The sequence below is a fragment of the Eucyclogobius newberryi genome, unplaced genomic scaffold (genome assembly GCF_026437365.1).
Source record: "Eucyclogobius newberryi isolate DKJ021-1_F unplaced genomic scaffold, fEucNew1.0.hap1 SCAF_12, whole genome shotgun sequence".
In the NCBI taxonomy this organism is placed as follows: Eukaryota; Metazoa; Chordata; class Actinopteri; order Gobiiformes; family Gobiidae; genus Eucyclogobius; species Eucyclogobius newberryi.
Genome location: NW_027315746.1, coordinates 32,021,076 through 32,048,499, shown reverse-complemented (window position 1 = coordinate 32,048,499; position 27,424 = coordinate 32,021,076). Strand labels below are relative to the sequence as shown.

The following is a 27,424-nucleotide window of genomic DNA, read 5'->3' as shown; positions in this document are numbered from 1 at the left end:
AATGATCCAAAACACCAGCAAGTCCACCTCTGAATGACTGAAGAAAAACAAAATGAAGACTTTAGAGTGGCCTAGTCAAAATCCTGACCTGAATTCTATTGAGATGCTGTGGCATGACCTTAAAAGGTGGTTCATGCTTGAAAACCCTCCAGTGTGACTGAATTACAACAATCCTGGAAAGATGAGTGGATCAAAACTCCTCCACACTGCTGTACACGTCTCATTGCAAGTTAATGCTTGATTGCAGTTGTTGCTGTTAAGGGTTTTAGGTTCTTCACACATTGCCATGTAGATTTGGATTTTGTTTTCCCCCACTTGAAAATCACATTTTGTGTTTCCTTGTGAAAAGTGTCAGGAAGGGGGCAAACACTTTTTCACACCAGTATTTAATCAAATAAAGTAGAACGTTAGGGCAGAAATTTAACTTATGTTTATATGTTAAATGACCCTATTTACTACATAGAGTTGAAAAACATGCACTCTTTTTGTGAATGAGCTCGCCCCTACACAGATCTGACCTGTAACTCAGCCTTATCAGCGACATGACTCTCTTGTCTTGAACAGATAATAGGCAAAGCTATTTAAAGATTGACGAAACATTTTATTGTATGAATAATATCTTCATGGACTGTGACAAGTCAACCATATTTTTTTTTTATCCAATAATTATACAACACCAACAAAACCACACAAGATCAGTTTTTATTTATGTATTAGAAGTTATGAGAGTGTGCATAATGTTTCTGATTAAACCAGAAGTAGTACAATCAAATTTGTCAAAACAACCCAAGAACTAAACCAACATAGTGAGTCTGAATTTACATCATTTAAAACTCTGCTGACAAACTGATGACATTGCATCCTTGAGTTGAAACACCGTGTCCTCTGGCTGGGGGTCAGGCGGTCAATGGGTCAGGGGGTCAGGCGCTCTGCTGGTGGTGCGTCCGCTCCCACTCCTGCCTCACCTCGTCCATCCACTGCTTGTAGTTGGACACTTTGGTGTAGACGCCCAGCTTGTCCTCCCGTCCGCAGCCCTCCTCGCCCCAGGACACCAGCCCCACCAGGAACCATGTGTCCCGGTACAGCGTCACCATGGGCCCCCCGCTGTCCCCCTCGCACGCGTCGTACGGCTTGCCCAGCACACCGGCGCACAAAACGTTCTCTGTGATGTTGTTGGACATAAATTGTGAGCACACGGACCTCTCCACCAGGGGGATCTTGATGACGTTGAGCGTGGTGCTGTGGCGGGAGCTGCGTATGTCCTCTTTGCCCCAGCCGGTGACTACAGTCAGGGTGCCGTTTCGGTGGAGCACACGCTGGGCCATGTCGGGGCGCGGCAGGCACACCGGAAGGATGTAGTTGGAAAGCGATGCGGGGCCCTCCAGGCGCAGCAGGGCAATGTCATGAGCCACGGTGTTGCTGTCATACTTTGGGTGTTTGAAGGCCTTGACCACGCGCAAGACCACCTCGCTGTTCTCGTCACGCAGGCGCTCGTAGTCTCCTGCACACACACACAGTCTGAACATGAATGTGTAAGTACATCTTACAGCTACTGGAGCGAGACAAGCGCACAATCTCAACTCACTGGTCTGACACAGGCACTGTAGATATTTATTATGCACAGAGTCCGCTGCTTTGCCTAAAATGTTTGTAGAATAGAGTTTAATTTATTAATTTCCACAAGCCACATTTTGTCTGGGCCTCAGAGCTGTTCACTTTGGGGCGCTTATGGCTGTGGAACAGTTTTGTTCATGATGGAGTGTGTCTCCATATTCAGGTTGGCTGGGTCCAGAGGCACTGCTACCTGAGTAACTGACATCACCCAATAGCGTGCTGGCTAATCGGGAGAGTCGGTACTTTCCCGGTGGGCTGCACGATGTTTGGGTCGGTGGCTCTGCGGCGCTCTGCGCCTTTCCCTGAGCACTGATTGGCTGCTCTGGCTTTCTGTTTGCTCTTCTCTATCTCTGATTTGCTGCTGGTTCTCTTTCCACGCTGTGTCATTGGTTATTTTTGTATGATTGGCCTCACGTAGAAAGTGGGTTCCATCAGATCATCAAGGAGGAAGTTATCTCAATAAGAGAAGGCGCTCATCTCTGACCTAGCGATGCTGTGCTAACCCACGGAACAAAGAACATTCCAGGGACATGCCCGCAGAAGTCTATGTCTCTCGGCTGGCCTGGGAACGCCTCGGGATCCCCCGGAGGAGTTAGAGGAAGTGTCTGGGGAGAAGGAAGTCTGGGAGTCCCTGCTCAGACTGCTGCCCCCGCGACCCGGCCCCGGATAAAGCGGCAGAAGATGGATGGATGGATGGATGCCCGCAGAAGCTAACTTTTCTCTCATCTCTAAATAAGAATTCCGTGCTGGTTTTTAATCGCGACATAAACTGCAACTTGCAAACTCAAGCAAAGGACCTTTCTGCAACTTTTCAAGTCTACGACAAAATTTGGATCCAACATTCTTCAAATCACCCTTATCTGTAAATCAGCACAACAACACATTTTATCTGAGGCTAGGAAAACGCAGATTGCGGGGACCTGATCCAGTGCTTCTTTGGCCTGACACTCAGAGCCCGGAGCTCCAGAGCGGCCGTGCCCTGCCCAGTGTGTGGACCGAGCTGCCGTAGTCTCTCCCGACTCAGACACACAGGCTCTCGGACACAAACAGGCCCATCTCCTCAGGATCACAGCTCCTGCTTCTGGTCATAGTGTGGCCATATAGCATTTTGGGCCGTCCTTGATGGCCATTCATGCTGGCCATCATTCATAAAAGGCCTCCCCCTGGTTGTTACGCTCCCTTTGGCCTTTCGCTTTGTGCCCGCCCACTGGCGTTACACTTCTGTGTTCTCCCAGCGCCTCACGGAGCTCTGTCTCCCTCTAAATTTTGTGAACTGTCTTTAATCCCATCTGTTAGCACGGACAGTCACTGGTTAACCGTGGATTCAGTTTACTCACTACTAAAAGTTTAGGTAAGAGCCCCACATTTTAATAATCGCAATTGTTCGGCTCGCGCTTAGGCTCTTGTGTTCTTTTAGGCTTTGACGCAACTGCTCGCTCTCGCCTCTACCTCATCGGAGCTTAAAGTGTGAGTATGCCTGGGTCAGTGGTGAACTAGCTGAAACCATCTAATCTGTCTTTTATTCCTCCCATTGGTGTAGAAGCTGCCTCTTTGCCCATTCTAACAGTGCAGGCCCGCGTGTTACTGTGCCTCCATGCCGCCTGTTGCTGTGTGTTCCGGTCTCCGGGTCGGTTTATACCAGCTCTGTGTTGGTGTGTCACGTGAACGCGCATGGACGCGCTATAGAACCTTCTTCCGCTGTTTGGTGCTTGGTGCTGCTCCACCTGCTCTCCATTTACCGTGCCTGACTGTAGAGGGGCTTCTGATAGCCTGAATTTTGAACGGACTTCGGTTACAATCCAAACAATCCCCTTTGTCATGTTATGTGTTGTGAACTGTACGCAAATGATGTACCGATTTTAATACATTAGTTTGTGTTATAGGGGCTGAAGATCTGACACGTGGTGGATTCCCTTGGTGGTGGTCCCCCGTTTGGTTTGTGGTGCATTATTTTTGTTGTTTTTGGGGTTTTATTATTAAGTTACCCCCACGACTAAGCCCAAAGGTCTTATTGAGTTTATTTGTGTGTGAGTGGGTGTGCGTGGTGAGTGGTAGTGTTTCATATTACGTTTTATCTTAAATAGTTTTAAAATAGGATTTTGGTCTTAACTTAGATTTATCAAATAAACTGTTAGCTCTATCTCTTTGAACAATACATATTTTGTAACATATGGAACTGTCTCTGCCTCGTCAGTAATACTTCTCTGTGTGCCTAACTCATTTCCCCAGGTTAAATTGGGGTGCTCTACTGCCACAGTGTTGGCGTTGTTGATTTTAATTTAATCCAATTGGTTCTAATAAGATCATTCAAAACAATACCAAAACACTCGTACTGCCACAGTAGAAAAAAACGCATGTACTTCACAATCTGGTTGATGAGATCACCATGGATTAACTAACACACTACTAGATAGATCTAGATCAGGGGTGGGCAAACTACGACCCGTTTGTCTTTATAATCCGGGCCGCCAAGCATACCAAGTAATATATATATATATATATATATTTTTTTTTTTTATCCTTTTTTCCCCTCAGGCATCTGTCTGCACTTGTATCCTTAATACTTATGACGTGAAGTGAATTAAATAATTGATTCAATAGCCTATATTTGACAGAAAAGTGTTTTTTCACACCAATGATCGGCCCTCCGCTACTTACCTGGATTCGAATATGGCCCTCGGAGGAAAATAATTGCCCACCCCTGATCTAGATTTATCATGTTAAGAAACTCCATTTGTTATGGACTCATTTTCATATACCAAATTCATATTTATCTGTTTGATTATTTGCTCAATAAATCTTCATAAACCACTTTTGATAAAGTGTCCGTTCATTTCCAGCAAACGGGTCGTTACGTTCTCACAAACCTTCAGATTAACGAGCTAATTCATTTTTAATAAATACATGAATTTATATATTTGATTATAGAATTTTTAAATGCCTAATTAATGGCTGGTGCCCCAAATTACTCTTATAACAAACATATCCACACTCATGCAGTGGACATGTTTGAAATCTTGATCCAATTATTTAAACCATATCAACTTTGAATGCCACCCTCTTTCATAAATTGAAGGATGGAATTCAGTTGTAGTCATCTGGACTTCAAGAGTAATCCGAGAGTCATTCTCAATAGAGCTTGAGAATGACTATTGGATGAGTGTCGAAACGTTTCGTTTTTCCTAAAAAACATGAATACAACTGAATCTTTTTCTACAATGGAACACTCCTGGATGAATGGAACACTCCTTCATTACATCGACAAGTGGGAGGACATGGACAACATTACAGTACTTGTACTTGTAAAATGTCCTCTATAGCAGGGTCTTCAACTTACACCTCCGGGAGAGCTTCTCCCAGATCCCTGGGGAGGCTGGGGGCATTGAGTTTGATTGGACCTTGTTCTCAACCTCCATTGTCAATGCAGCTGCTCGGAGCTGTGGTTGCAAGTTCTCAGGTGCCCCGGCAACCCCCAAACTTGGAGGTGGACACCAGAAGTAAGGGATGCCGTCAGGCTGAAGAAGAAGGCCTATCAGGACTCCTGAGACAGTTTACAGGTATCGGCGGACTAAGCATACCACAGCTTGTGCTGTAGCAGAGGCCCAAACCCAGGGCTGGGAGGAGTTTGGGGAGGACATGGAGGAGAACTATCCGTCGGCCCCAAAGACATTCTGGCAAACCGTCCGGCGCTTCAAGAGGGGGAAGCAGTGCTTCACCTACACAGATTATGGTGCGGGCTATTGTAAACTGATATTTGCTCCCTCCTCATTGAGTTCTTAATTAGCATCAGAATGGGATCATCAATGAGGAGGGAGCAAAAGTCAGTTTACAATAGGATTTCGACAGCCCATTACAAGTGAAACAGTAAATACCCTTTATAATGAGGTCCTGTACAGTGGGCAGGGCCTACTCAGAGTATGATAAATATCTGAGTTCCCAGACTCGATCCGCAGATTGAGAATGACTCTTGGATGAGAGTCGAAACGTTTTGTTTTTCTACTGAATCTATTGAATCTTTTGCTACAATGGAACACTCCTGGATTTGGGATTACATGAGCCAGGAATAAGAACAATAGAAAATAAATAAGTAAATTAATGTAAATCTGCCTTGTAAATCGGCCATCGGCTGACAAACATTCTGTCACCATGGCATGACTCTTTGCACAGGTCTGCTCCATGGTTGTGCCTTGTACTTTGTGAAACACCTATAAGGGTCAGATAAATGATAAAACACTTTATAAATACAGTGTTAAAATAATAAATGATGTGGAATAAGCCTCACTGTTTTCTCACATTTTCTAACCGTAACTGTAAACGCCGCAGATTTGTGCTATCCTTCCGCCCACTTTCTACGTGAGGCCAATCATACAACAATAACAAATGACACAGCGTGGAAAGAGAACCAGCAGCAAATCAGAGATAGAGAAGAGCAAACAGAAAGCCAGAGCAGCCAATCAGTGCTCAGGGAAAGGCACAGAGCAGAGCGCCGCAGAGCCACCGACCCAAACATCGTGCAGACCACCGGGAAAGTACCGACTCTCCCGATTAGCCAGCACGCTATTGGGTGATGTCAGTTACTCAGGTAGCAGTGCCTCTGGACCCAGCCAACCTGAATATGGAGACACACTCCATCATGAACAAAACTGTTCCACAGCCATAAGCTCCCCAAAGTGAACAGCTCTGAGGCCCAGACAAAATGTGGCTTGTGGAAATTAATAAATTAAACTCTATTCTACAAACATTTTAGGCAAAGCAGCGGACTCTGTGCACAGCCCGTGTTGCTACTTCTAGTGGGCTCGCTGTGTGTAAAAACCCTTACCACCTTAGTTTTATATCCTTATGGGGTTTTTCTAGAGCAATGCTAAAATAATCCAAATTTAAAGATACAGATGAGTCACGTATGGATAACAGACAGCGTGTTAAGGTCTAATTTACGATGCAACCGGTTCACCAAAGATTATGTCTTAGGTAGGCAAAAACATATATATATAATCATTCTATTAGTCGTCTGTGATTGGCTGTTCTCATAGTTCTCACCCAGTCTGACCCTGAAGCGGTGGATCTTGTCCAGACAGTGTGCTGCGGTCAAAACCCAGTTCTGGTCGATGAGGACGCCTCCACAGTGCATCATGCCCCGGGCGTTCAGCACCATCACCTGCCAACCGCCACATCATCACATCTAATATGAACATGGATACCCAGGAGAGGCAAGAGTCTCACCTGCCAAGGACTCTCTCCCTTCTTGCCCACCTCTCCCCCGATCACCCAGGGCTGCAGACCTGTGACGCGCTCAGAATACGAGGAGCGACTGATGAGTAACTGACCACAGGACGAGCGGCCTACAGAGGGGGAACAGAACCAGTTAGAGCAGGTCACTGTTAAGATTAGAACCATAAAAGTAACAATCCAAATTTCTGTGGTTCCGTAAAGAGGCTGTAACAGATTTTTTCGGTCTTAAAATGTGGAAAAATAGTTCTTTTAAACTATTTGCAGCGGTATATTGCAGCTCACTTACCTAAAGCATTCTAAGCATCCTAATTAATCACAGTGATGAGTTTATAAACGCTTTTCACAATTTTCAGCGCCCATGGCAGAGTTTACCATCACAGCAAACTTAACAAATAGCATGCCAACAGCAAATTACAGCGAACTTTATGTCTCAAAGTAATCTTAATTCTGTTAGATCTGAGTCCTGCTTTTGACACAGTCGATCATGGGACCCTCTTACAGAGACTAGAGGACTGGGTGGGCATCACTGGCACTGCCCTAAACTGCCTAAACTGGTTAATGTCCTATCTGGAAGACAGGAAGTGCTTTGTTGAAATTGGTAGCTGTGTCTCAGACCACATGACCCTCACCTGTGGAGTGCCCCAAGGGTCAATCCTGGGACCCCTTCTGTTCAACCTCTACAAGCTGCCGTTAGGTCAGCTGATACGCAGTGAAAATGTGTCCTATCACAATTATGCAGAAGACACTCAGATCTATGTTTCACTGTCGCAGGTGAATATGGACCAGTGGATTCACTCTGTCACTGCATCCAACAGATCAGTTTGTGGATGCAAAACAACTTTCTCCAGCTGAACTCAGACAAGACTGAAATAATCATTTTTGGCCCACAGAAACAAAGAGAAAGTGTTAGCGGTCACCTCCAGAGTCTCGCTCTAAAACCTACAAATCAAGTTAGAAATCTGGGGGTAATAATGGACTCAGACTTGAACTTTAATAGCCACATCAAATCAATGACATCAGCAGCTTTTTACCATCTAAAAAACATTGCCAAAAATGTAAACCAGACTTCGAGAGACTTATCCATGCGTTTGTCTCCAGTAGATCAGACTACTGTAACGGCCGCTCACTGGCCTCTCCAAACGAGCTGTAAAACAGCTGCAGTACATCCAGAACGCTGCTGCTCGGGTCCTGACTAGAACCAGGAAGTACCATCACATTAATCCTGTTCTCAGGTCTCTGCACTGGCTCCCTGTGGCTCAGAGAATAGACTTTAAAGCAGTTCTGCTTGTGTACAAGATTATGGCCTAGCACCAAAGTACATCTCGGACATGTTAGTGCCATATGAGCCATCTCGGACTCTTGAGGACCTCAGGGACCGGCCTCCTGCTGGTGCCAGAATCAGCTCCATTAGATGTAGACAGAACACAATGGACATTACTGTACTCATTACTGGGGAAAAACTGATTTTACTTTACTATTAAATAAATTGTGTTTTTAACTTTTAACTGCTACAGTCCAAAGTTATTCCTCACTTTCCAAATGCATTCCAAGCGTCATAATTATTCACCGCAATGAGTATACAATGTGTTTCACATCCAACCAGAGGAGAGTTTACCATCACGGTAAGGCTAAGAAACATTAGCATGCTAACAGCGCACCTTGCATTTTGGAGAGCACAGTGGTCTCATTTTGACCCGCTGCTTATTAGGGGAATACAGATTTTACTTTTTTCAAGTACAACCCATTTAATAAAGTCCATAGAGCTGTAACTAAAGAGCTAACGGAATGTGTCAAAAATAATAGGAAACAATTGTGCTGTGTGACTGAAATTGATTTTTTTTTTTTTAAGATAGATTAGTTGCAGTTACTCACCTCTAGGCACATGTGGATAAGCGCCTTAAGGTACACACTTCTTTTGGATACTCATCTGTTTGAACACTTTTCTTTTAGCTACTCACCGGTGGGCTTACACTTCTTGTGGTCCTCTTGCAGTCTGTAGCCATCCACACAGCTGCAGCGCCGGCTCATTCCGTCCTCGCTCTCGTCACAGTTGTGGTCACACCCACCATTGTCCACAGAGCAGTTACTGTTGGTCTGAGCTAGACCCAAACACAGGCATATCAAAGACTCACAAACGATCTTTTTCATATTTAAAACAGTTTAACTTTTATAACCTGTTATACTGCTTTTAGAAAGATATGCAGATGCAAATAGTCATCTTACATTTGAGATGTCACTGCACTTTTTCACTGTACTCTTTACAAAGCCATAAAGGACATGCTACCTCAAAGATGCTATAGTACCATATAATTCAAACAGAGCTCTTCGCTCTCAAAATACTGTTCTTCTGGTGGTCCCAAGAGTCTCTAAAAGCACAGTAGGAGGTAGAGCTCCTGTGTTATGGAATCAGCTCCTGTCCATGTTAAAGAGGCCGACACAGTCTCTTCATTTAAGACCAGTATTAAAATGTTCCTCTTTGAAATCACTTATGGTCAGGCCAGTTAGGAACAGAAATATAAAACCTACAGTTTCAGCTACGCTGCCCTAGGAGCAACTATGTCGGGAGAAGTATGGCAACTTGAGGACAATCCTCTGCTTCTGACTACTTATTCTATCAAACTATATTTAATATTTAATTTCACTTGCAGTCTTCATTGCCTTTTCTTCTTCTTTTTCCACTTCCCGCCACTCCCGGGGGGAGCGGGACAGGCACATCGATGACCTGTGGACCCAGATGCTCCTCAACTCCCTGGAGAAGCTGTCTCTACTCCATATGAATGGTTCTTCATCTGCCTCGAGGAACTGGTTCTCCTCCTGAGTGGGTCCAGCTCCACTGTCTGTCTCGCGTCCGCCTGTCCGTCTGAGGGAGTCAGATCTCTCCTTCACTGTGGAACTCCTCCAGGTTTCTACTTTTTCCAACAGAGGTTTTTATAGTTTTTCCTGGCCGAGAAGGAAGGTCTAAGAACAGGAGACCCTGGGTCATTGCCAAGTCCCTATGAACATTGTTAAATCCATTTTTCACTGTTGGGCTCCGAGACAACCGCTGTTGTGATTTTGGGCGTTACAAAAATAAATTTAATTGATAACAATATTCCCAGACTTATAGCAATCACCTGTAACATGTTTTCAGTTATGCAGACATGTGGTGGCAATGGGACCAATGGCACAGATAGGCAGTCTCGCTTCCATCAGTCTGCTCTAGGGTAGCTGTGGCTACAAAAGTGGCTTACCACCACCAGAGTGGAGTGAATGAATAATGAATATAGTGTAGCACTTTGAGAGACTTTGAGAAGCCTGTAAAGCGCATAGTCATGTAATAGTAACAGTCATTCAGCATTCTAGACATGTAGCGGGCTCTCAGACATGTAAAGGAGATGCAAACTCACGCTGGTCGCAGTAGAATCCCTCAAAGCCTGAGTCACAGCGGCAGGCATAGGCCCGGAACAGGTCCACACAGGTCCCATGGACGCACAGGTTGGAGCGACACTGGTTCCCATCTATTCACCAAACCGTTTTGGCTTGTTTATATTGCATTCAGATGTACAAATGTATTTCTTATGATGTAATGAAGAACAAGGTGATACCTGTGTAGACAGTCCAGAACTCCAGCTGAGAACAAATGCACAGTCAGCACTTCTCACCTCGATATCCTGTACTAAGAGTATCCATAAGAGTAAAGAGATCTCACTGTGGACTCTCTGGTGAGGAAAATCTCACGGGCCTCTTCAAAGTCACACTTCTCCTCCACACACTCACGTTCCAGGTTGGCAGGCTTCAGCTCTTCCAGGAAAGAGTTGGCTCTGCGGGTCCTCAGCAGAGAGTGGGCCGAGCGGGCGTCTGAGAACACTGTTTATTAAGACAGAAGGACATTATTCTACGTACCAGATCTACAGTCTGACACTGCTGTTATGATCAGTGACAAAACAACAGACACACCGTCACCATCAGGAATGTTTGAGCTTAGCTGATGTAACCTACCTGACAAACTGAGCACAGAAACGGTCCATATAGAGCAGCTCAGCAAAACGTACAGCAGGAGGCGGGGCATCATGGCACAACAGCCAATCAAAATTGGCACTGCAAAATAAATGGTGACTGTTTGGAGTGGTGGTTTGCTTGTTTTTTACATTCAACCTGTGACATGCAAGTGAGTCTTAGTTTGCATTTTAGATCATTGAGAGCCCTTTTAGTGGTAGTAGCTGACAACCAAACAAGTGGACAATATAACCTGAGTAAGGAATCAAAATGAAAAAAGTATAAATGTAAATTACTTTTACATCAACACTTTCCTTTGATGAATAAACCAACTTGTCAATTGTGATAAGCTACTAAAACATATGTTTGCTTTTTATACTTTATTTTGGGACACGCTTGTGTTTCAATCATTGTCCTCGAGAGCTTTGAGCGCTCATTTTTAATTCACAGGTGACAATAGGAGTGGAAGCCGAGCCGCAGCTTTTGACCCGAATTCAGAGTTGTTTTTCAGACATGTGCAAGTTTCCAAGGACCACAAAAACACAGCTTAAAGTACACTAGCTTTAACCAAACACACATATGGGACAAAAGAAAGGCTGCTGCTATGGTTTGTCTTGCTTGAAGACACAGTTACGCTCAGGAGAATTCAATAGTTAGGCCCGAGCCCCAGCAGGGCGGAGGGCCTATTGCTCCCGCAACGCTGCCAAAGGCAGCGTTGCAACTGTGCATACTTACTCCTGCTATGACAGAAATAGTCAACAATGAGTGAATGGGCGTAGCCCATTCACTCATTCTTGACAACAGCAGCGCGAAGCGCTGCATTCCTCCAAAACCCCTCCTGGCATCGTCCCGTACGCGAAAATCCATGCCGCAGGCTTGGGCCATGCTTGTATCTGCTCAAATCAATGGAAATCTACGGGGAGTGGGCGGGGCATCCCGACGGAATAGGGAGTGACGAGCGCGTAAGCGCTCGTAATGATGATTCCACCCCATGACGGCATGGGGAAGGCTTAGAGCTTTCAAACGATGTATAATTTGTTGTTATAGTGGAAACGGCTATATTGTTTTTGCTAAAAATATTATTATTTTTATTTTTTTTATTGTTCTTCTTCTGCGCTTTGAGCTCTAATTTGACCCCCTGAACATGCTCAAAAACTCACCAAACTTTGCCCAAAATTCAGAATCGGCGAAAAATTAAGTTTTTTCTGGGCCATTTTTTTTTTCGTCAAAAAATGGCGCGACAGCGCCACCGACAAAAGTCAAAATACATTGCGCCTATGGGAGACGCCCCGGGGTCAACTTTGCCGTAGAGCTACGAAATTCGGGACACGCATTCCTCTCGTGAGGACAAAAAAAATATATAATTGTGGCCACGCCCCCAGACATACCCTATGGCCGCGATTTTCCTTTGAACATGAAAACACGCTGAGTCAGCTATTTTGTTCACGTCAAACTTTGACGAACTCCTCCTAGGGCGTTTTGCCCACCAACTTCAAAATTGGTGTACGTCCTCTAGACAAGTGGGGCATCTAAAGTTATCCAAATTTTTAAGATACCTTTTACGGTCTGTGTGCGGCGCAGCCGCAAAGTTGGACAACTTATTTTGAGATATTGCTAATCTAAAAATTGCTCCCATTTGATCAAAACGAGTCCGATTAGGACCAAATTTGAATCAGTTGTTAAACTTTCAATTTTGGACCAGTTTAGGATGACAAAATTGAAATGGGCGCGATAGCGCACCATACAGAGTGGCCTTTGAATGAACATTGATGGACTAAATCTGGTTTTACACAAATGTTCAAAACTTTGCCCAAAATTCTACTTTGGGGTCCCGAGCAAAAGGCCAATCAAACTTATGCCTTAATTTTTACGGCGTAGTCGTAGCGATGACAGAAACCTCCCATGTTATCCCTATGGGAAAACCGCTAAATCTCTCGAATATCCACATTTTTCTGTTTCACACTTTAACGAACTCCTCCTAGTGCGTTTTGCCCACCAACCTCAAAATCGGTGTACGTCCTCTAGACAAGTGGTGCATCTAAAGTTATCCAAATTTTAAGGATAACTTTTACGGTCTCTGTGCGACGGAGCCGCAAACGTTTCCCAGAATTCTGACTATTTGGCCTTCAGAGTGGCCTATAAACAATAGAGTTTTTCCAAATGACATGATATTTTGCACAAAATTCTAATTTGCCATCTTGATCATAAAAGTATGACAGCCAAAGTCATATTTTGTACGGCGTAACCGTACAAAATCAACTTTGGGTCAACTTTGTCGTAGAACTACGAAATTCGGAACACGCATTCCTCTTGTGTGGAAAAAAAACAAATATCATTGTGGCCACGCCCCCAGACTTACCCTATGGCCGCCATCTTCCTTTGAAAATGAAAACACGCTAAGTTAGCCATTTTGTTCACGTCAAACTTTGACGAACTCCTCCTAGGGCGTTTTGCCCACTGACTTCAAAATCGGCGTACGTCCTCTGGACAAGTGGGGCATCTAAAGTTATCCAATTTTTTGAGATACCTTTTACGGTCTGTGTGCGGCGCAGCCGCAAAGTTGGACAACTTATTTTGGGATATTGCTAATCTAAAAATTGCTCCCATTTGATCAAAACGAGTCCGATTTGGACCAAATTTGAATCAGTTGTTAAACTATCCAGTTTGGACCAGTTTAGGGTGACAAAATTGAAATGGCCGCGATAGCGCCCCCTACAGAGTGACCTTTGAATTAACATTGAAGGTCAAAAATTAGTTTTACCAAAATGTTCTAAACTTTACCCAAAATTCTATTTGGCCGTCCCGATCAAAAAAGCCAATGAGACAAATGCCTTAATTTTTGCGGCGTAGTCGTAGCGATGACAGAAACCTCCCATGTTATCCCTATGGGAAAACCGCAAAATCTCTCAAATTACTACATTTTTATGTTTTACACTTCACACTGTTTTGCCCACCAACTTCTAAATCGGTGTACGTCCTCTAGACAAGTGGGGCATCTAAAGTTATCCAAATTTTAAGGATAACTTTTACGGTTTCTGTGCGACGGAGCCGCAAACGTTTCCCAGAATTCTGAATATTTGGCCTTCAGAGTGGCCTATAAACAATAGTTTTTCCAAATGACATGATATTTTGAACAAAATTCTAATTTGCCATCCTGATCATAAAAGTATGAGAGCCAAAGTCATATTTTGTACGGCGTAACCGTAGCGATGACAGAAACATCCCATGTTATCCTTATGGGAAAATTGCAGAATCGCTCAAATCACCACATTTTTACGCTTCACACTTTAAGGAACTCCTCCTAGGGCGATTGTCCGATCAAGCTCATATTTGGGGAAAATCATCTACACAAACGGGGCATCAAAAATTAGTCATATTTTGATTTTAAGTGGTACGGTCTCTGTGCCGTGGAGCTGCAAATATACTGTCACAAAAGGGAAAACGCCAAATCTCTGAAATGTTCACATTTATGCTTCACACTTTAACAAACTCTTCCGTGGGCGATAGCTCAATCAGGCTTTACTTTGGGAAATATCATCCACACAAGCGGGGCATTAAAAGTTATCCATATTTATATTCCGAGTGCTACGGTCTCTGTGCGGCGGAGCAGCAAATTTGACTGACACTTGTATTCATTTGCACTGGATTGGCAATGTCCAATGTGTCGCCGTCTGTCAAGTTCTTTTTTAATTTAACACACAATAAGGGCGCCATCTTTATCAAGTCGAAAGCGCAGAGTCGGAAGGCCGGCGGCCCGCGAGGGCCGTTGGATGCCGCTTGCGGCTTTAATTTTCTTTGTGGCTGCTCACTCCCTGTGGATTGGTCTCAGTACATCTGTCATCAGGGCCAGATCGGGCCTTTCTTAGCAGGTGGGTTTTCTCCGGATGCTCCGGTTCCTCCCATCAACCCAAAACATGCACCATTGCACACTTTATTTCATAATGAAGAGTCTGGTATATTAAGCCTTTGAGGTTTTGAGAAAACAACTGTCCTCAATGCATATAAACTCATGCCTGAGGCTTATCGGCAAATTATAAAATGCCTGTCTTATATATATTACAGTTTACATGGACATGCTCCACCTCCTCTCAAATACCACATCAAATACAAGAGCACTCCGTCGAGAAACACTAGCGCCATTAGCAGGACTGTGAGGTTCCAGCAAGAAAAATACTTTTGGTCAAAATGTTCTGTCCTAAAAGGGCGGTGTACAGGGTGGCTGCCCACAAGTCCGAAGGTTCACTAGTCCGAAGGTTCACTAGTCCGAAGGTTAGGGGTTAGGACTTGTCAACCTTCGGACTTGTGGGGTGGAACTGTGTACAGTGGAACAATGTGTTATGGAATCAGCTCCTGTCCATGTTAAAGATGCCGACACAATCTCTTCATTTAAGTCCAGGCTTAAAATGTTCCTCTTTGAAATCACTTATGGTCAGACCAGTGAGGAACAGAAATATAAACTCACAACTTCAGCTCCGCTGCCCTAGGAGCAACTGTGCTGGGGGAAGTATGGCAGCTTGAGCACAATCCTCTTCTTCTGACTTATTCTATCAAACAATATTTAATTCTTAATTCCACTTGCAAACTGTTCACCGCCGTCTTTTTCTCACTCCTGAGGACCTGAGGACCCAGATGCTCCTCTCCTGGTGAAGTGGTCCCTGCCCCGTATGGACGGTCCCTCATCTGCCTGAAGTGGGTCCAGTTCCAGTCTCCCTCGCGTCCGTCTGTGAGAGTCAGATCCTTCACTCTGGAACTCCTCCAGGTTTCTACTTTTTCCCAAGGAGGTTTTTTGTAGTTTTTCCTGGCCGAGAAGTAGGGTCTAAGCACAGAGGACTCTGGAACATCATCCCTCGCCATCATAGACATTGTTTAATTATTTTTTCACCGTCACCCTCAGAGGCAACTGTTTTTTTGGGCGTTACAAAAATAAATTGAATTTAATTTAATTGAACAATCTGCCGACTTTAGTGAGGGAGGCGCCCATCTTATAGAGTAGGGTATGATCATTTTGACTTATAATAAATATACTGAAATGAATGATTTATGTCTGATTAATCCTGAGTTTGTGGTAGTGAATTGCTCCTGTTTTTCCCTGTAATGTGTCCACTCCCTGTCCTTTGTCCTATGTGTTTGCTGTGGAGTGATTGTCTGTGGTCCTTGAGTGCTTGTTAGGCCCGAGCGCCACAAGCTGGCGAGAGGCCTATTAATCTCGTAAGGCCGTGTGAAGCACGGCTGCGAAAGTGCGCACACAGTGCGCACGAAATCGAGCGCGAAGCGCTCGCCCACTTCCAAACACTCACTAACGCACTCCTTCACTCACGCACGCCCCGTGCATACTAATTAGTAGTAGGAAAATGGAACATTACCGTTGTAAACGGGCGAAGCCCGCGCAAAAGTGCGCACTAAACGAGCACTTTACATTGGGATGACGACCGCGAACCCCATATAAAGCACTCATTTGCCCTAAGTAGCTCATGAATACGTTCCCCATCTCTTGCATGTTCCGTGCATATAAGCATGTAATGCAAAAATTTAACATTATTACTGTATAGAGGGCCAAAAACACAAAGTGGGCGGAGCCCACTCAAAATTAAGGAAAGTACCCGTCAGTGACCAGGGACCCACACCATGAGATAGGAAAGCGCGAGCGCTTTCCGAAAATGTATAGTTTATGATATTTGAAAAATGGGAAACATTGTTTTCGCATCAAAATATTATTCTTTCTTTCTTCTTTCTTCTTTCTTCTTTCTTCTTTCTTCTTTCTTCTTTCTTCTTTCTTCTTTCTTCTTTCTTCTTTCTTTCTTTCTTTCTTTCTTCTCGGGACCAACTCCCCTATTTTTCACCCAGTGAACATTGACGAAAAGTCACAAAACTTTGCACACCTCTAAAAATCGTGCCTCTCTACATTCTGGCTATTTTCCTTTTGTAAAATAAAAAAAATTGGCGCGTCAGCACCCCCAAATGTACCAAAAATGCATTGAGAGATAGGAAATGACCCCAAAAAAATCTGATTGTAGAATCATGAAATTTGGCGCAGAGGTAGATGGTGACAAGAGAAGTAAAAAATATTATTTCGGCAACGCCGTCTACCCAACCAAATGTCGGCCATACTGGTTCAAAAATGGCTAAGCAGGACTCTGGAGTTTTTCCAAACGTCGTACTTTTACGAACTCCTCCCAGGGCGTTGGCTCTAAAAAGCTGAAATTTGTTGAAAATGCTACTGAGGAGTGGGACATCAAAAGTTATTCAAATTACATTGATACCTGTCACGGTCTCTGTGCGGCGAAGCCGCAAACTTTAGCTAGAATTTCAGAAATCTCCCAAATTTAACATTTCTGCCGTTTGCGCCGATAAAGTCCGAATTGCGTCAAATTAGAATCAGTTGTTAAACTCTTTGCGCTAAACGTACTTGAAGTGAAATAAATTAATTTGGCACCACAGCGCCCCCTACAGATTTTTTATGGAGGTTAAATGTTCAGTTTTGCCAAATTTTATGAAATTTGACACACAACTCAATTTTGGCATCCCCATCAAAAAAGTCAATGAGACCCATGTCATAATTGTTATGGTTTTGCCGCAGCGATGACCAAAACCTCCCATGTTATTCCAATGGGGAAATCGTGAGACTCATCTTCAGGGGTGGACCGTCAAAAGTTATTCACCTTTTTATTCAAAGAGTCACGTGTCTGTGCGGCTTTGCCGCACATTTTGCCAAGAATTCAAAATAAAATAGCTTTTTGATGGTAAAACAAAGAGGAGAAGATGTGACAGCGTCACAGATTCAGCAGTAGGCGTAATAAAAGGACAATTGGGGCGCGTTAGCGCCCCCTCCTCTTGCGGCGTGGCGGCGGTGTGGCGAGGGCCGAACATTGCCGCTTGAGGCTATATTTCTTTATTGTTGTTGTTTGAAACTGTTAACCTTTAATTGGTACATCAACCTACATATGTATCATATGGTCAATAATATGCACTGTCCCTTTTTAAAAGAAAGAAAGTATGGTATGAAGTATAAAGCCACGTGGAAGCCGGGAGTACCAGTGGTTTTAGAACAGTTTAAAACTAAGGTATTACGACATCTTTATAACTACTCAGAAGAAGCTACTTGGATGAGTGGCAAAATGTATTCACTCTTAGAATCTTTTGTCGATCAGACGGAATAATTGATCATTATTATTTCTTTCTTCTACAACTGTTGTTAAAACAACTATATATATATATATATATATATATATATATATATATATATATATATATGTATAAATTATACCATATCAACAACTATACATATGCTTCATTTTGCAAACAAATATTTTCTCAACAACAGAAGCTGTGGCCCAATTGGCCCGGTGTTTTTAGTATTGATCGGTGGAGCAGACAACAGCGGGGTCCCTGAGTGACCCTATGAACTTTGACCTCTCACTCTAAGCTCATGTTCTGTGGCCAAGGCTCTGAGTTCTAGTTAAAATTCCCTGACGCAGTAACGTGAAGGTCCTACTCACAGAGACGCAGAAATGAACGCAGACTTTTCCAACGCTGCCGCGGTTGTGTCGACGCTGATGTTAATGACTGACTGCAGTGTTTACTCAGAGTCCACAGTCTGTCTACAGTCTGCGTCCAAAAGTGTCCACAACCAGGACGTCCCACAGAAACAGCACCGCCACAGGACAGGGCGGTCCCACTACTCTGAAAGTCTGAGTGGGATCTGTCCATCAACAGGGCTAATGGTGCAGAGGATATGAAGAAGAGCCAGAGAGGACACAGAGCGGGCAAGGGCTGCATTCAAACCTCACTCATCGAAGGGGTGGGAGACATTGCCATAAATGAATGAACAATATTGTTTGCATTATCTCAATAACAATATTCAGATGCCCCAAGAGTGTGCCATCTATAATATGTGTCAGTACACGTCTTGGATGAGGTTGAAATTGAGCACAAAAGATAAGATAAGATATTCCTTTACTGTCCCACATGGGGAAATTTCATTGGTGCAACGCAGGTAGATACAGAGGTAGATACAGAAGAAAAGAACAGATCACTTATAGGAAGTCTGAAAAACACTTTCAGTAGAAGATCTCCTATAAATAAATAAAAACTCCCATAGACAAATAAATAAATACATAAATACCATTGCATGTGATCACGACAGTAATTGCACATGAATATGTGTCACGACAGCACATAGATTGCACATGAATTTCACAGTAATTGCACATGAATTGCACATGAATTCCAACAGCAATTGCACATATGACAGAATTGCACATGGTTAGGTCAGTATTGCGAGTGTTCAGTACTAACAGTTTTTGTTATAAAGTCTGACAGCAGCAGGAAGGAAAGACCTACGGAACCTTTCCTTCACACAGCGAGGGTGGATCAGTCTCTCACTGAAGCTGCTCTCCAGAGCGGAGAGAGTGTCCTGCAGGGGGTGACACTCATGGTCCAGCATAGATGTGAATCTAGCCAGGACCCTCCTGTCCCCCACCTCCTGCACCGAGTCCAGAGCACAGCCCAGGACGGAGCTGGACTTCTTGATGACTCTGTCCAGCCTCTTCCTCTCCCTCTCTGTGATGCTGCTGCTCCAGCAGGCCACACCGTACAGGAGGGCTGATGCCACCACAGAGTCGTAGAAGGTCTTCAGGAGTGGCCCTGTCACTCCAAAAGACCTGAGTCTCCTCAGGAGGTAGAGCCGACTCTGGCTCTTCCTGTACAGTGCGTCTGTGTTATGAGTCCAGTCCAGTTTGTGGTTCAGATGAACACCCAGGTACTTGTATGAGTCCACTCTCTCAATGTCCCGTCCCTGGATGTTCACTGGCGAGGGGGCAGTGGGGTGGCGTCTGCGGAAATCCACCACTATCTCCTTGGTCTTCCCCGCGTTGATCAAATCAAATCAAATCAAATCAATTTATTTTTGTAAGGCCCAAAATCACAACAACAGTTGCCTCTGAGGGCCACAGGGAGAAATGAATCAACAATGTCTGTGGTGGCGATGGAGTCAGACAATGTCTGTGGTGGCGATGAAGTCAGACAATGTCTGTGGTGGCGAGGGACGATGTCCCAGGGTCCTCTGTCCTTAGACTCTCCTTCTCGGCCAGGAAAAACTACAAAAAAAACCTCTTTGGGAAAAAAGCGTAGAAACCTGGAGGAGTTCCAGTGAAGGAGAGATCCGACTCTCACAGACGGACAGACGGACACGAGGAGACTGGAGCTGGACCCACTCTTCAGGCAGAAGAGGGACCGTCTGAGTCGAGCTGGACCCACTCTTCAGGCAGATGAGGGACCGTCTGAGTCGAGCTGGACCCACTCTTCAGGCAGAAGAGGGACCGTCTGAGTCGAGCTGGACCCACTCTTCAGGCAGAAGAGGGACCGTCTGAGTCGAGCTGGACCCACTCTTCAGGCAGAAGAGGGACCGTCGGAGGCGAGCTGGAGCTGGAGTTGATGAGGAGGTGGTTCCGCTTACACCAGTCCGCAAAGTCCTGCGCCAGTCCTCTGTACTCCTCGTCACCGTCGTCCGTGATGAGTCCGATGATGGCAGAGTCGTCAGAGAACTTCTGCAGGACACAGCTGTCCGTGTCATGTCTGAAGTCTGCAGTGTAAAGGGTGAAGAGAAAGGGCGCGAGGACAGTGCCCTGGGGCGCCCCCACACTGCAGGTCCGAGTGTCAGACACACACTTCCGGGCTCTCACAAACTGGGGTCGGTCTGTGAGGTAGTCCAGGATCCACTCTGCCAGGTCATACTCCACACCAGCCGTCTCCAGCTTGTCCCTCAGGAGCAGCGGCTGGATGGTGATGAAGGCGCTGGAAAGATCGAAGAACAGAATCCTCACAGAGCTGCCAGGCTTTTCCAGGTGAGAGAGAGAGCGGTGCAGCAGGGAGATGACGGCGTCCTCCACTCCAATGCCAGACCGATATGCAAACTGCAGCGGGTCCATGGCTGAGCTCACGGTGGAGCGGAGGTGGTCCAGGACCAGCCGCTCCAGTGTCTTCATCAGGTGGGACGTGAGAGCCACTGGCCTGAAGCTGTTGAGGTCTTTGGGGCGCGGTGTCTTAGGCACAGGTACCAGACAGGAGGTCTTCCAGACCTGTGGTACCACCCTCAGCTTCAGGCTCATGTTGAAGACATGCTCCATAACTCCACACAGTTCATCTGCGCAGGACTTAAGGAGCCTGGGGCTGATGCCATCAGGTCCTGCTGCCTTCCTCACTTTAATCCTCTTCAGCTCACTCCTCACCTGTGCTGTTGTGACAGTCAGTGGTTGGCAGGGGGACCGTGTGCTGGGGGGATGGGTGAGTCCAGGTGAAGTGGGGAGCTGATGGTCCGGGGCAGATAAGCGAAGAGGAACAGATGCAGGGCATTGTCCAGCTGTGGAAGAGGGAGCATGCAGCTGTGCAGGGGGAGGGGCGGGTGACCGATCAAACCTCAAGAAGTGAGCATTTAAATCATTCACCCACTGTAGATCCCCCTCTGTCTGGGCAGGGGGGATTTTGAAGCCCGAGATGGTTTTCAGGCTCCTCCACACTTCCTGAATGTTCTTTTGCTGCAGCTGCTCCTCCATCCTCCTCTTGTAGCCGGCCTCAGCCTGCCTGAACATGAAAAGAGCATAAAATGAACAGCAAAAATGCCGAAATATCACTTAAATCTTCTTTACGAGACACTTCTGTCTTTTCTTGAGCTCATTTTGAATAGTTTTAACCATCGATGAGATTTTGCATATCTCCAAAATAACAATATTATCTTTTCTTTTGTCATAATCTCCACTGCTAAATGCTATTTCATCTGTGCACAAGGGCGCCCAGCTATTTCTGGTCACTAGAACAGTCATCAAGGATATTTCTGTCCGATGTAAATATATATGGGTTTTCCCCAAGTCACGGAAATGAAATGAAAATGAATAAATCCTGATCAAGTAGTAACGGTGAGCTGCAGGTGGATGTCACTGACAACACGTTAAATTAGACTTTACAAATGAGGTGAATCGTTCTGTTTCACATGACGTCATCAACATAAGTAGGGCGTGTGAAGATGATTGGAGGTACTGCTCCGTCTGACGCTCTGTGACTCGAGGCTGGACTTTAATCTGAGCTTTGTTTTAACACAATCTGACCATTTGTGCTGTTAAACAAGTCATTTTCATAGTACATTACAGCCACAAGCTAGCATTAGCATTACTCACCATTTTGTTGAAAATGCTAGCCCCAACTATGATGACTACTATCCTGACCAAGCCTAGCATAAGATCTGGAGATGAGTCCCCGGGCTTTGTGCTGCAGCGACCACTGCTCCTGACATTGAAGGATGGGTCAAATGCAGAGGACAAATTTTCCTACGGGGAAAATGAAGTATACCATTACTCAATCCCCGCTCTAGCTCTGGCTTCAGCTCTTGCCATGGATCTATTAAATGAACTGGACAGGGAATGGCAAGCTTAAGTCGGCCCCAGTGGCCAGTCCATGGGTACAGCAGCGAAAAAAAACCTCTACAGCCAAAAAAGCATTTTTCTTACAGAGCGCATGTTCAACTTTTACAAAGGTCGGTGGCACTCATTAACCCAAAGGCATTGGAAAAGTTGCGTGTCACATCCAAACGGCATATTCAACCCAATCAAACAATCCAAAATACTAACAGAGAGAAACACATTTAAGCGATATAGAACATCAGAAAAGTAACAAAATGGTGTCATCGTGCTGAGGCAAACACACAAGGGGAATGTAAAGATAAAGATGGCAGAAATGTAAAATAAATTATTATTAACATTAATAACATACAGTCCCTATATATTTGTTTGGTTGTTCACAATATAACTTGTACATAAAACCTTTGGAAAAGTTGACCATTTTATCAAGTTTGTTTTCTATGTAAGTTGTCATTTTGGGTAAGGTTGCAGTGCATTCTGGGAGTGTCTTCAAATGGATGCAGCGTCTGCAGCGCTCTGTTCTGAGCAGAGAGCTGAATGAGATCTGCATTAACAGCACAATAAACCCCTCTGTTCAGCCTTTTCAGTTTGAGCTTGGCCAGAGTGAATAGGAACGAATGAGTAAATGTGTTCACGGTGGGACACAACAAGCGACGGACGCTGTGTGTCATGTACGGAAGAGTTTAGTTTGCACAGTGCGGCTCCATGATACAACGAGCACGGTAAAGATGAGAGATGTTTTGATGACACTATGTCAGTCCAGTCTTTGCGCCTTTGTGGTCAGTGTCATCCATTTCATTGTGATGGCCTTTTTCCTACATTCAGAATTAGCTTCCAAAGGTGTCATAGACGGTCTGTGGCGCTTTGTTGATCTCTGTCCAATATTTCTGAGCAAAAGGACAGTCCCAGAACACATGGTAATGGTGAGCTTCCTGGCTGCCACAGTTTCTCCAATAGTTAGAATTTCCTTGTGAATAATGGGCACTTTGAAATGGTGTTATAACCAAACTCCTTCCAAACTGTTGATAGTCCTCTGATGGGATGTACATACACTTTCCCACTCTTCGTCTGTCAAAATAAGGTTACCTTCTCTTTCCCATTTTTAAATATATTTAGTCAAGTAGCTGTCCAGATGATTAATGCGGTTTAATTTAGATAGAGCTGATTTATAAGCCTTGATACATATTTCAGTCAGATGCTCACAGCGGTTGTTGCTCTGTCCTCATGTTTAAATACCTATAAGTCAGACTTTTCTTATTTCTCTTCTGCTAAATGCATAGAAAATATGAGTAAGATTCGCACTAACCATGTCAAATTGCCTCCAACACTTTTGATGACTTGCAACTTGCTTTTAATAGACAGAATTGTATTAAAAAAAAAAAAAAATACAGTTCTTCCAGTTGAACTCTCTCCATTTCAATGATGATGTTGGAGAATGCAATAACTCACACATTCTGACCCATTCCTTCTGATATAATGGTGGACATTTTGACAGGACATCAAACCACAGGACAGTTTTGATTCTGGGGCTGAATTTATTCATTTTTGACACTGAACTGTGAAGCATCAGGTGTTTCTGTGTTGTTTGTGTTGTGTAAAGCACACTCCCTTGTTGTCCTGCTTCTGACACCAGAGACACTCCTCTTTATGGCGCATATCCAGATTTTATTCAGGGAAGTGCAAACAAGTATCGTGGCACAAAGGCCCAAGGAGAACAGCCACAAAAGCTCTGGGCTGTGAATGCTTTAACCTTAATATGTGTCCTGGTTTCCACCAGCACAGACATCAGTGGTAAGAGACAGGGGAGTGGACACGGCCGACTGTCTGTGGTCCTCCAGAGACTCACACTGTGTTAGAACATCATGTAAAGCCACACATCTAAGCACAGCTCATTGTAACTTCAATAGGACTAAACTGTGACTAATCCTGTGCTTAAACTCAATGAGCCACATGTGGATTATGCTTTTACCACTGTTTTCACTCAGGCCAAGCTCGACAGCACAAACGCCAAAAGGTTAAGTCCATTCACTGTTGTCACCTGTGAATAACTCAGCCCTAATGTTTGCTTGACTGCCATTGCTTTTTATAGTCGACTAGTCACATTAGTTCATTAATCGTTGTAGCCCTAATGTATAGATTGAAATTAAATTACATATATTTGCTCCTGACAAATGTCACAAATATTATTTTTTTTGTTCTCGCGATTATATTGTGACCTGAATAATGAAGATTATTGATTTACACTGATCGCTCGCTATAACGCGGTTCACTTTAGACGGTCTCGCTGCTTCACGGATTTGCATCATGCATTGTGTTCTGCATTCTGATTGGCTAAACAGTCTCTGCGCGTCTTCTCTACCTGTGTGTCAATAACGTTATGGATTAATATGTACATGTACGTAAAACCGCTTGCCAAATTTAAGTTTGCGAGGCCGGTGAGAGCGCGCGCGTGAGCTTCAATGTTTTATGGAGTATTTCATTGTATAATAACTGTTAAAAATTAAAGGTTCCTACTTTGCGGATTTCGTCTCCCGCGGGTTCTTTTTGGAACGTAACCCCCGCGATAAACAAGGGTTCACTGTACCGAATAATCTTGAAAGTCCCTTGTCACAAAACAGACATATATTTCCGTTTTGGACTAAACATTCTCCTTGTATTCTTATGCAAATCCCCTCACTGTGGGCCACACCCCAATGCCAACATCATCTTCTACTCCCTGGAGAAAGAGTCTCTACTCCAGATGAACGGTTCTTCATCTGCCTGAAAGAACTGGTTCTCTTCCTGAAGAACTGGTTCTCCTCCTGAAGAACTGGTCCTCCTCCTGAAGAACTGGTCCTCCTCCTGAAGAACTGGTTCTCCTCCTGAAGAACTGGTTCTCCTCCTAAAGAACTGGTCCTCCTTAATTGATAACACTAACCCAATACTTTAAAGCGTTGCTTTTATAACACAGTAGCGCAGTAACGTAACGCGTTAGTTTTCCAAGGCAGTAACATGGTAACATAACAGTTACTTTTAAAAGTAACGCCATCCAACATGGTTTACGAATGAGAAATTATTACAACCAGGAAATTAAACTAAACAACAATAGCTCTTGATTTTTTTAATTAAAGTTATCGAAAGGTAAAAAGGAAAAAGGAAGAAATCGTGTTATTAATAATAGAATCGATGAATGGAAAAATATAAGCACCTCCCAATAGAGAAGCACAAAATCACATGTTTTTTGGGCATAGTAGGGCACAGTATTTTATAACATCATGTCATAGTGCACAATTTTCACAGGGAAATACTGGTTGTTGGAGTAACTGTGGTTGTCAAGTATCTCATCACTATCATGTGTTTTGGGACTGCCCTGTATAAGTACTGGACTGAGATGAATGAGGCAGTCTTTAACAGTGACATTCCATTTGACTTTAAAACTATGTATCTTGGACATGGAAATGACAGATTGATACCTGAAAAATGAAAAATTTACTTAAAATGACTAACTGAACTAAATATGGAAACATTTACCAGACACTGGGACGGATGGGACCGATACGTAGAGGAACATAATGTCTGACTGAATTGATTTATTTTTGGTTTGTTTTTTGAGATACTCCATTTCCTTCCGGTTTTGACTTTTCGCCCTTGTTGGTGGTTTCACACAGAAGCAGGGTCAGTCGATCTGGTGACCTTTTTTTAAGAACTTCCCCATAAAGGCACTCTTTCATACAAGATAAATGAGCTATTTGACCCAGACAATAAGCGGTATAACAGGATCTGCCCCGAGGTATAGGCTGAGGACTCACGCACGCTGAAAAAAGAGGAAACTGCCACTTACCAACACAAACAGGTGCTTTTAGAGTGATCGCCAAATGTTTTACTTTCACATGTCTCATCCTTATGGGAGCCAATCTGTAACATGCTGTAGAGTCCCTGTACAGTTCTGTTATAGGATTAGTGCTTGTATTGGGTGACGCAGCTGTAATTCCCGCACACAAAGCTGTCACATGCCTCAGGTTTGAGTTACGGGCCGATGCTTACAGGATCTGAGTCTCAGAAGTGCCTAAAGCACCACCCATTCCCTGAACTCGAAACACCGACGAGCAGAAGATACGCCTCACACATGCAGCTGCTCAGTTTCACACATGCAGCTGTTCAGTCTCACACACGTCGCTGTTCAGTAGTACTGCTGGAGCTGTCCAGTCTCACTTTTGCAGCCATTCAGGCGCGCTCTTTACACTTGCAACTGTCCAGACTAACTCCTGCAGCTACACAGTCTAACTCCTGCAGCTCTTTTTCTCTCTGTGACAAAACATGTTCCAGGTAAACCCCTCCCGCTACAGTGGTCCTGACCCCTCCCGCTACAGTGGTCCTGACCCCTCCCGCTACAGCGGTCCTGACCCCTCCCGCTACAGTGGTCCTGACCCCTCCCGCTACAGTGGTCCTGACCCCTCCAGCTACAGTGGTCCTGACCCCTCCCGCTACAGTGGTCCTGACCCCTCCCGCTACAGTGGTCCTGACCCCTCCAGCTACAGTGGTCCTGACCCCTCCAGCTACAGCGGTTCTGACCCCTCCCGCTACAGTGGTCCTGACCCCTCCCGCTACAGTGGTCCTGACCCCTCCAGCTACAGTGGTTCTGACCCCTCCCGCTACAGTGGTCCTGACCCCTCCCGCTACAGTGGTCCTGACCTCTCCAGCTACAGCGGTTCTGACCCCTCCCGCTACAGTGGTCCTGACCCCTCCAGCTACTGTGGTCCTGACCCCTCCAGCTACAGTGGTTCTGACCCCTCCAGCTACAGCGGTCCTGACCCCTCCAGCTACAGCGGTCCTGACCCCTCCAGCTACAGCGGTCCTGACCCCTCCAGCTACAGTGGTTCTGACCCCTCCCGCTACAGTGGTCCTGACCCCTCCCGCTACAGTGGTCCTGACCTCTCCAGCTACAGCGGTTCTGACACCTCCCGCTACAGTGGTCCTGACCCCTCCAGCTACTGTGGTCCTGACCCCTCCAGCTACAGTGGTTCTGACCCCTCCAGCTACAGCGGTCCTGACCCCTCCAGCTACAGCGGTCCTGACCCCTCCAGCTACAGCGGTCCTGACCCCTCCAGCTACAGTGGTCCTGACCCCTCCAGCTACAGTGGTCCTGACCCCTCCAGCTACAGCGGTCCTGACCCCTCCAGCTACAGTGGTCCTCCAGCTACAGTGGTCCTGACCCCTCC

At 45.0% G+C, this 27,424-nt stretch overlaps 2 protein-coding genes across 2 annotated transcripts in view; one reads left to right on the top strand and one right to left on the bottom strand.

Annotated features, from left to right (window-relative positions):
* ptmab (prothymosin alpha b) overlaps positions 1–27,424 on the top strand; it is a 294,345-nt gene that overhangs the window by 180,483 nt on the left and 86,438 nt on the right. The gene's annotated exons all lie outside the window — the stretch shown is intronic.
* On the bottom strand, positions 919–18,433 carry proca (protein C (inactivator of coagulation factors Va and VIIIa), a). Its single transcript, XM_072441906.1, has 9 exons — positions 18,315–18,433; positions 10,822–10,920; positions 10,532–10,689; positions 10,428–10,452; positions 10,230–10,340; positions 8,802–8,942; positions 6,835–6,953; positions 6,652–6,769; positions 919–1,501 (listed from the first exon to the last, which is right to left on the bottom strand). Exons 2-9 carry the CDS (start codon positions 10,892–10,894, stop codon positions 921–923), a joined length of 1,326 nt encoding a protein of 441 aa, XP_072298007.1. The 5' UTR covers positions 10,895–10,920; positions 18,315–18,433; the 3' UTR covers positions 919–920.

What these genes read in the sequence shown, in the direction of transcription:
- proca (XM_072441906.1), bottom strand. Translation starts at nt 10,894, where the DNA reads ATGATGCCCCGCCTCCTGCTGTACGTTTTGCTGAGCTGCTCTATATGG. An exon ending in TCCTCACCAGAGAGTCCACA is followed by an intron (nt 10,453 to 10,531) that starts GTGAGATCTCTT and finishes ATTTGTTCTCAG; the next exon opens with CTGGAGTTCTGGACTGTCTA. An exon ending in GGGATTCTACTGCGACCAGC is followed by an intron (nt 8,943 to 10,229) that starts GTGAGTTTGCAT and finishes GTTTGGGTCTAG; the next exon opens with CTCAGACCAACAGTAACTGC.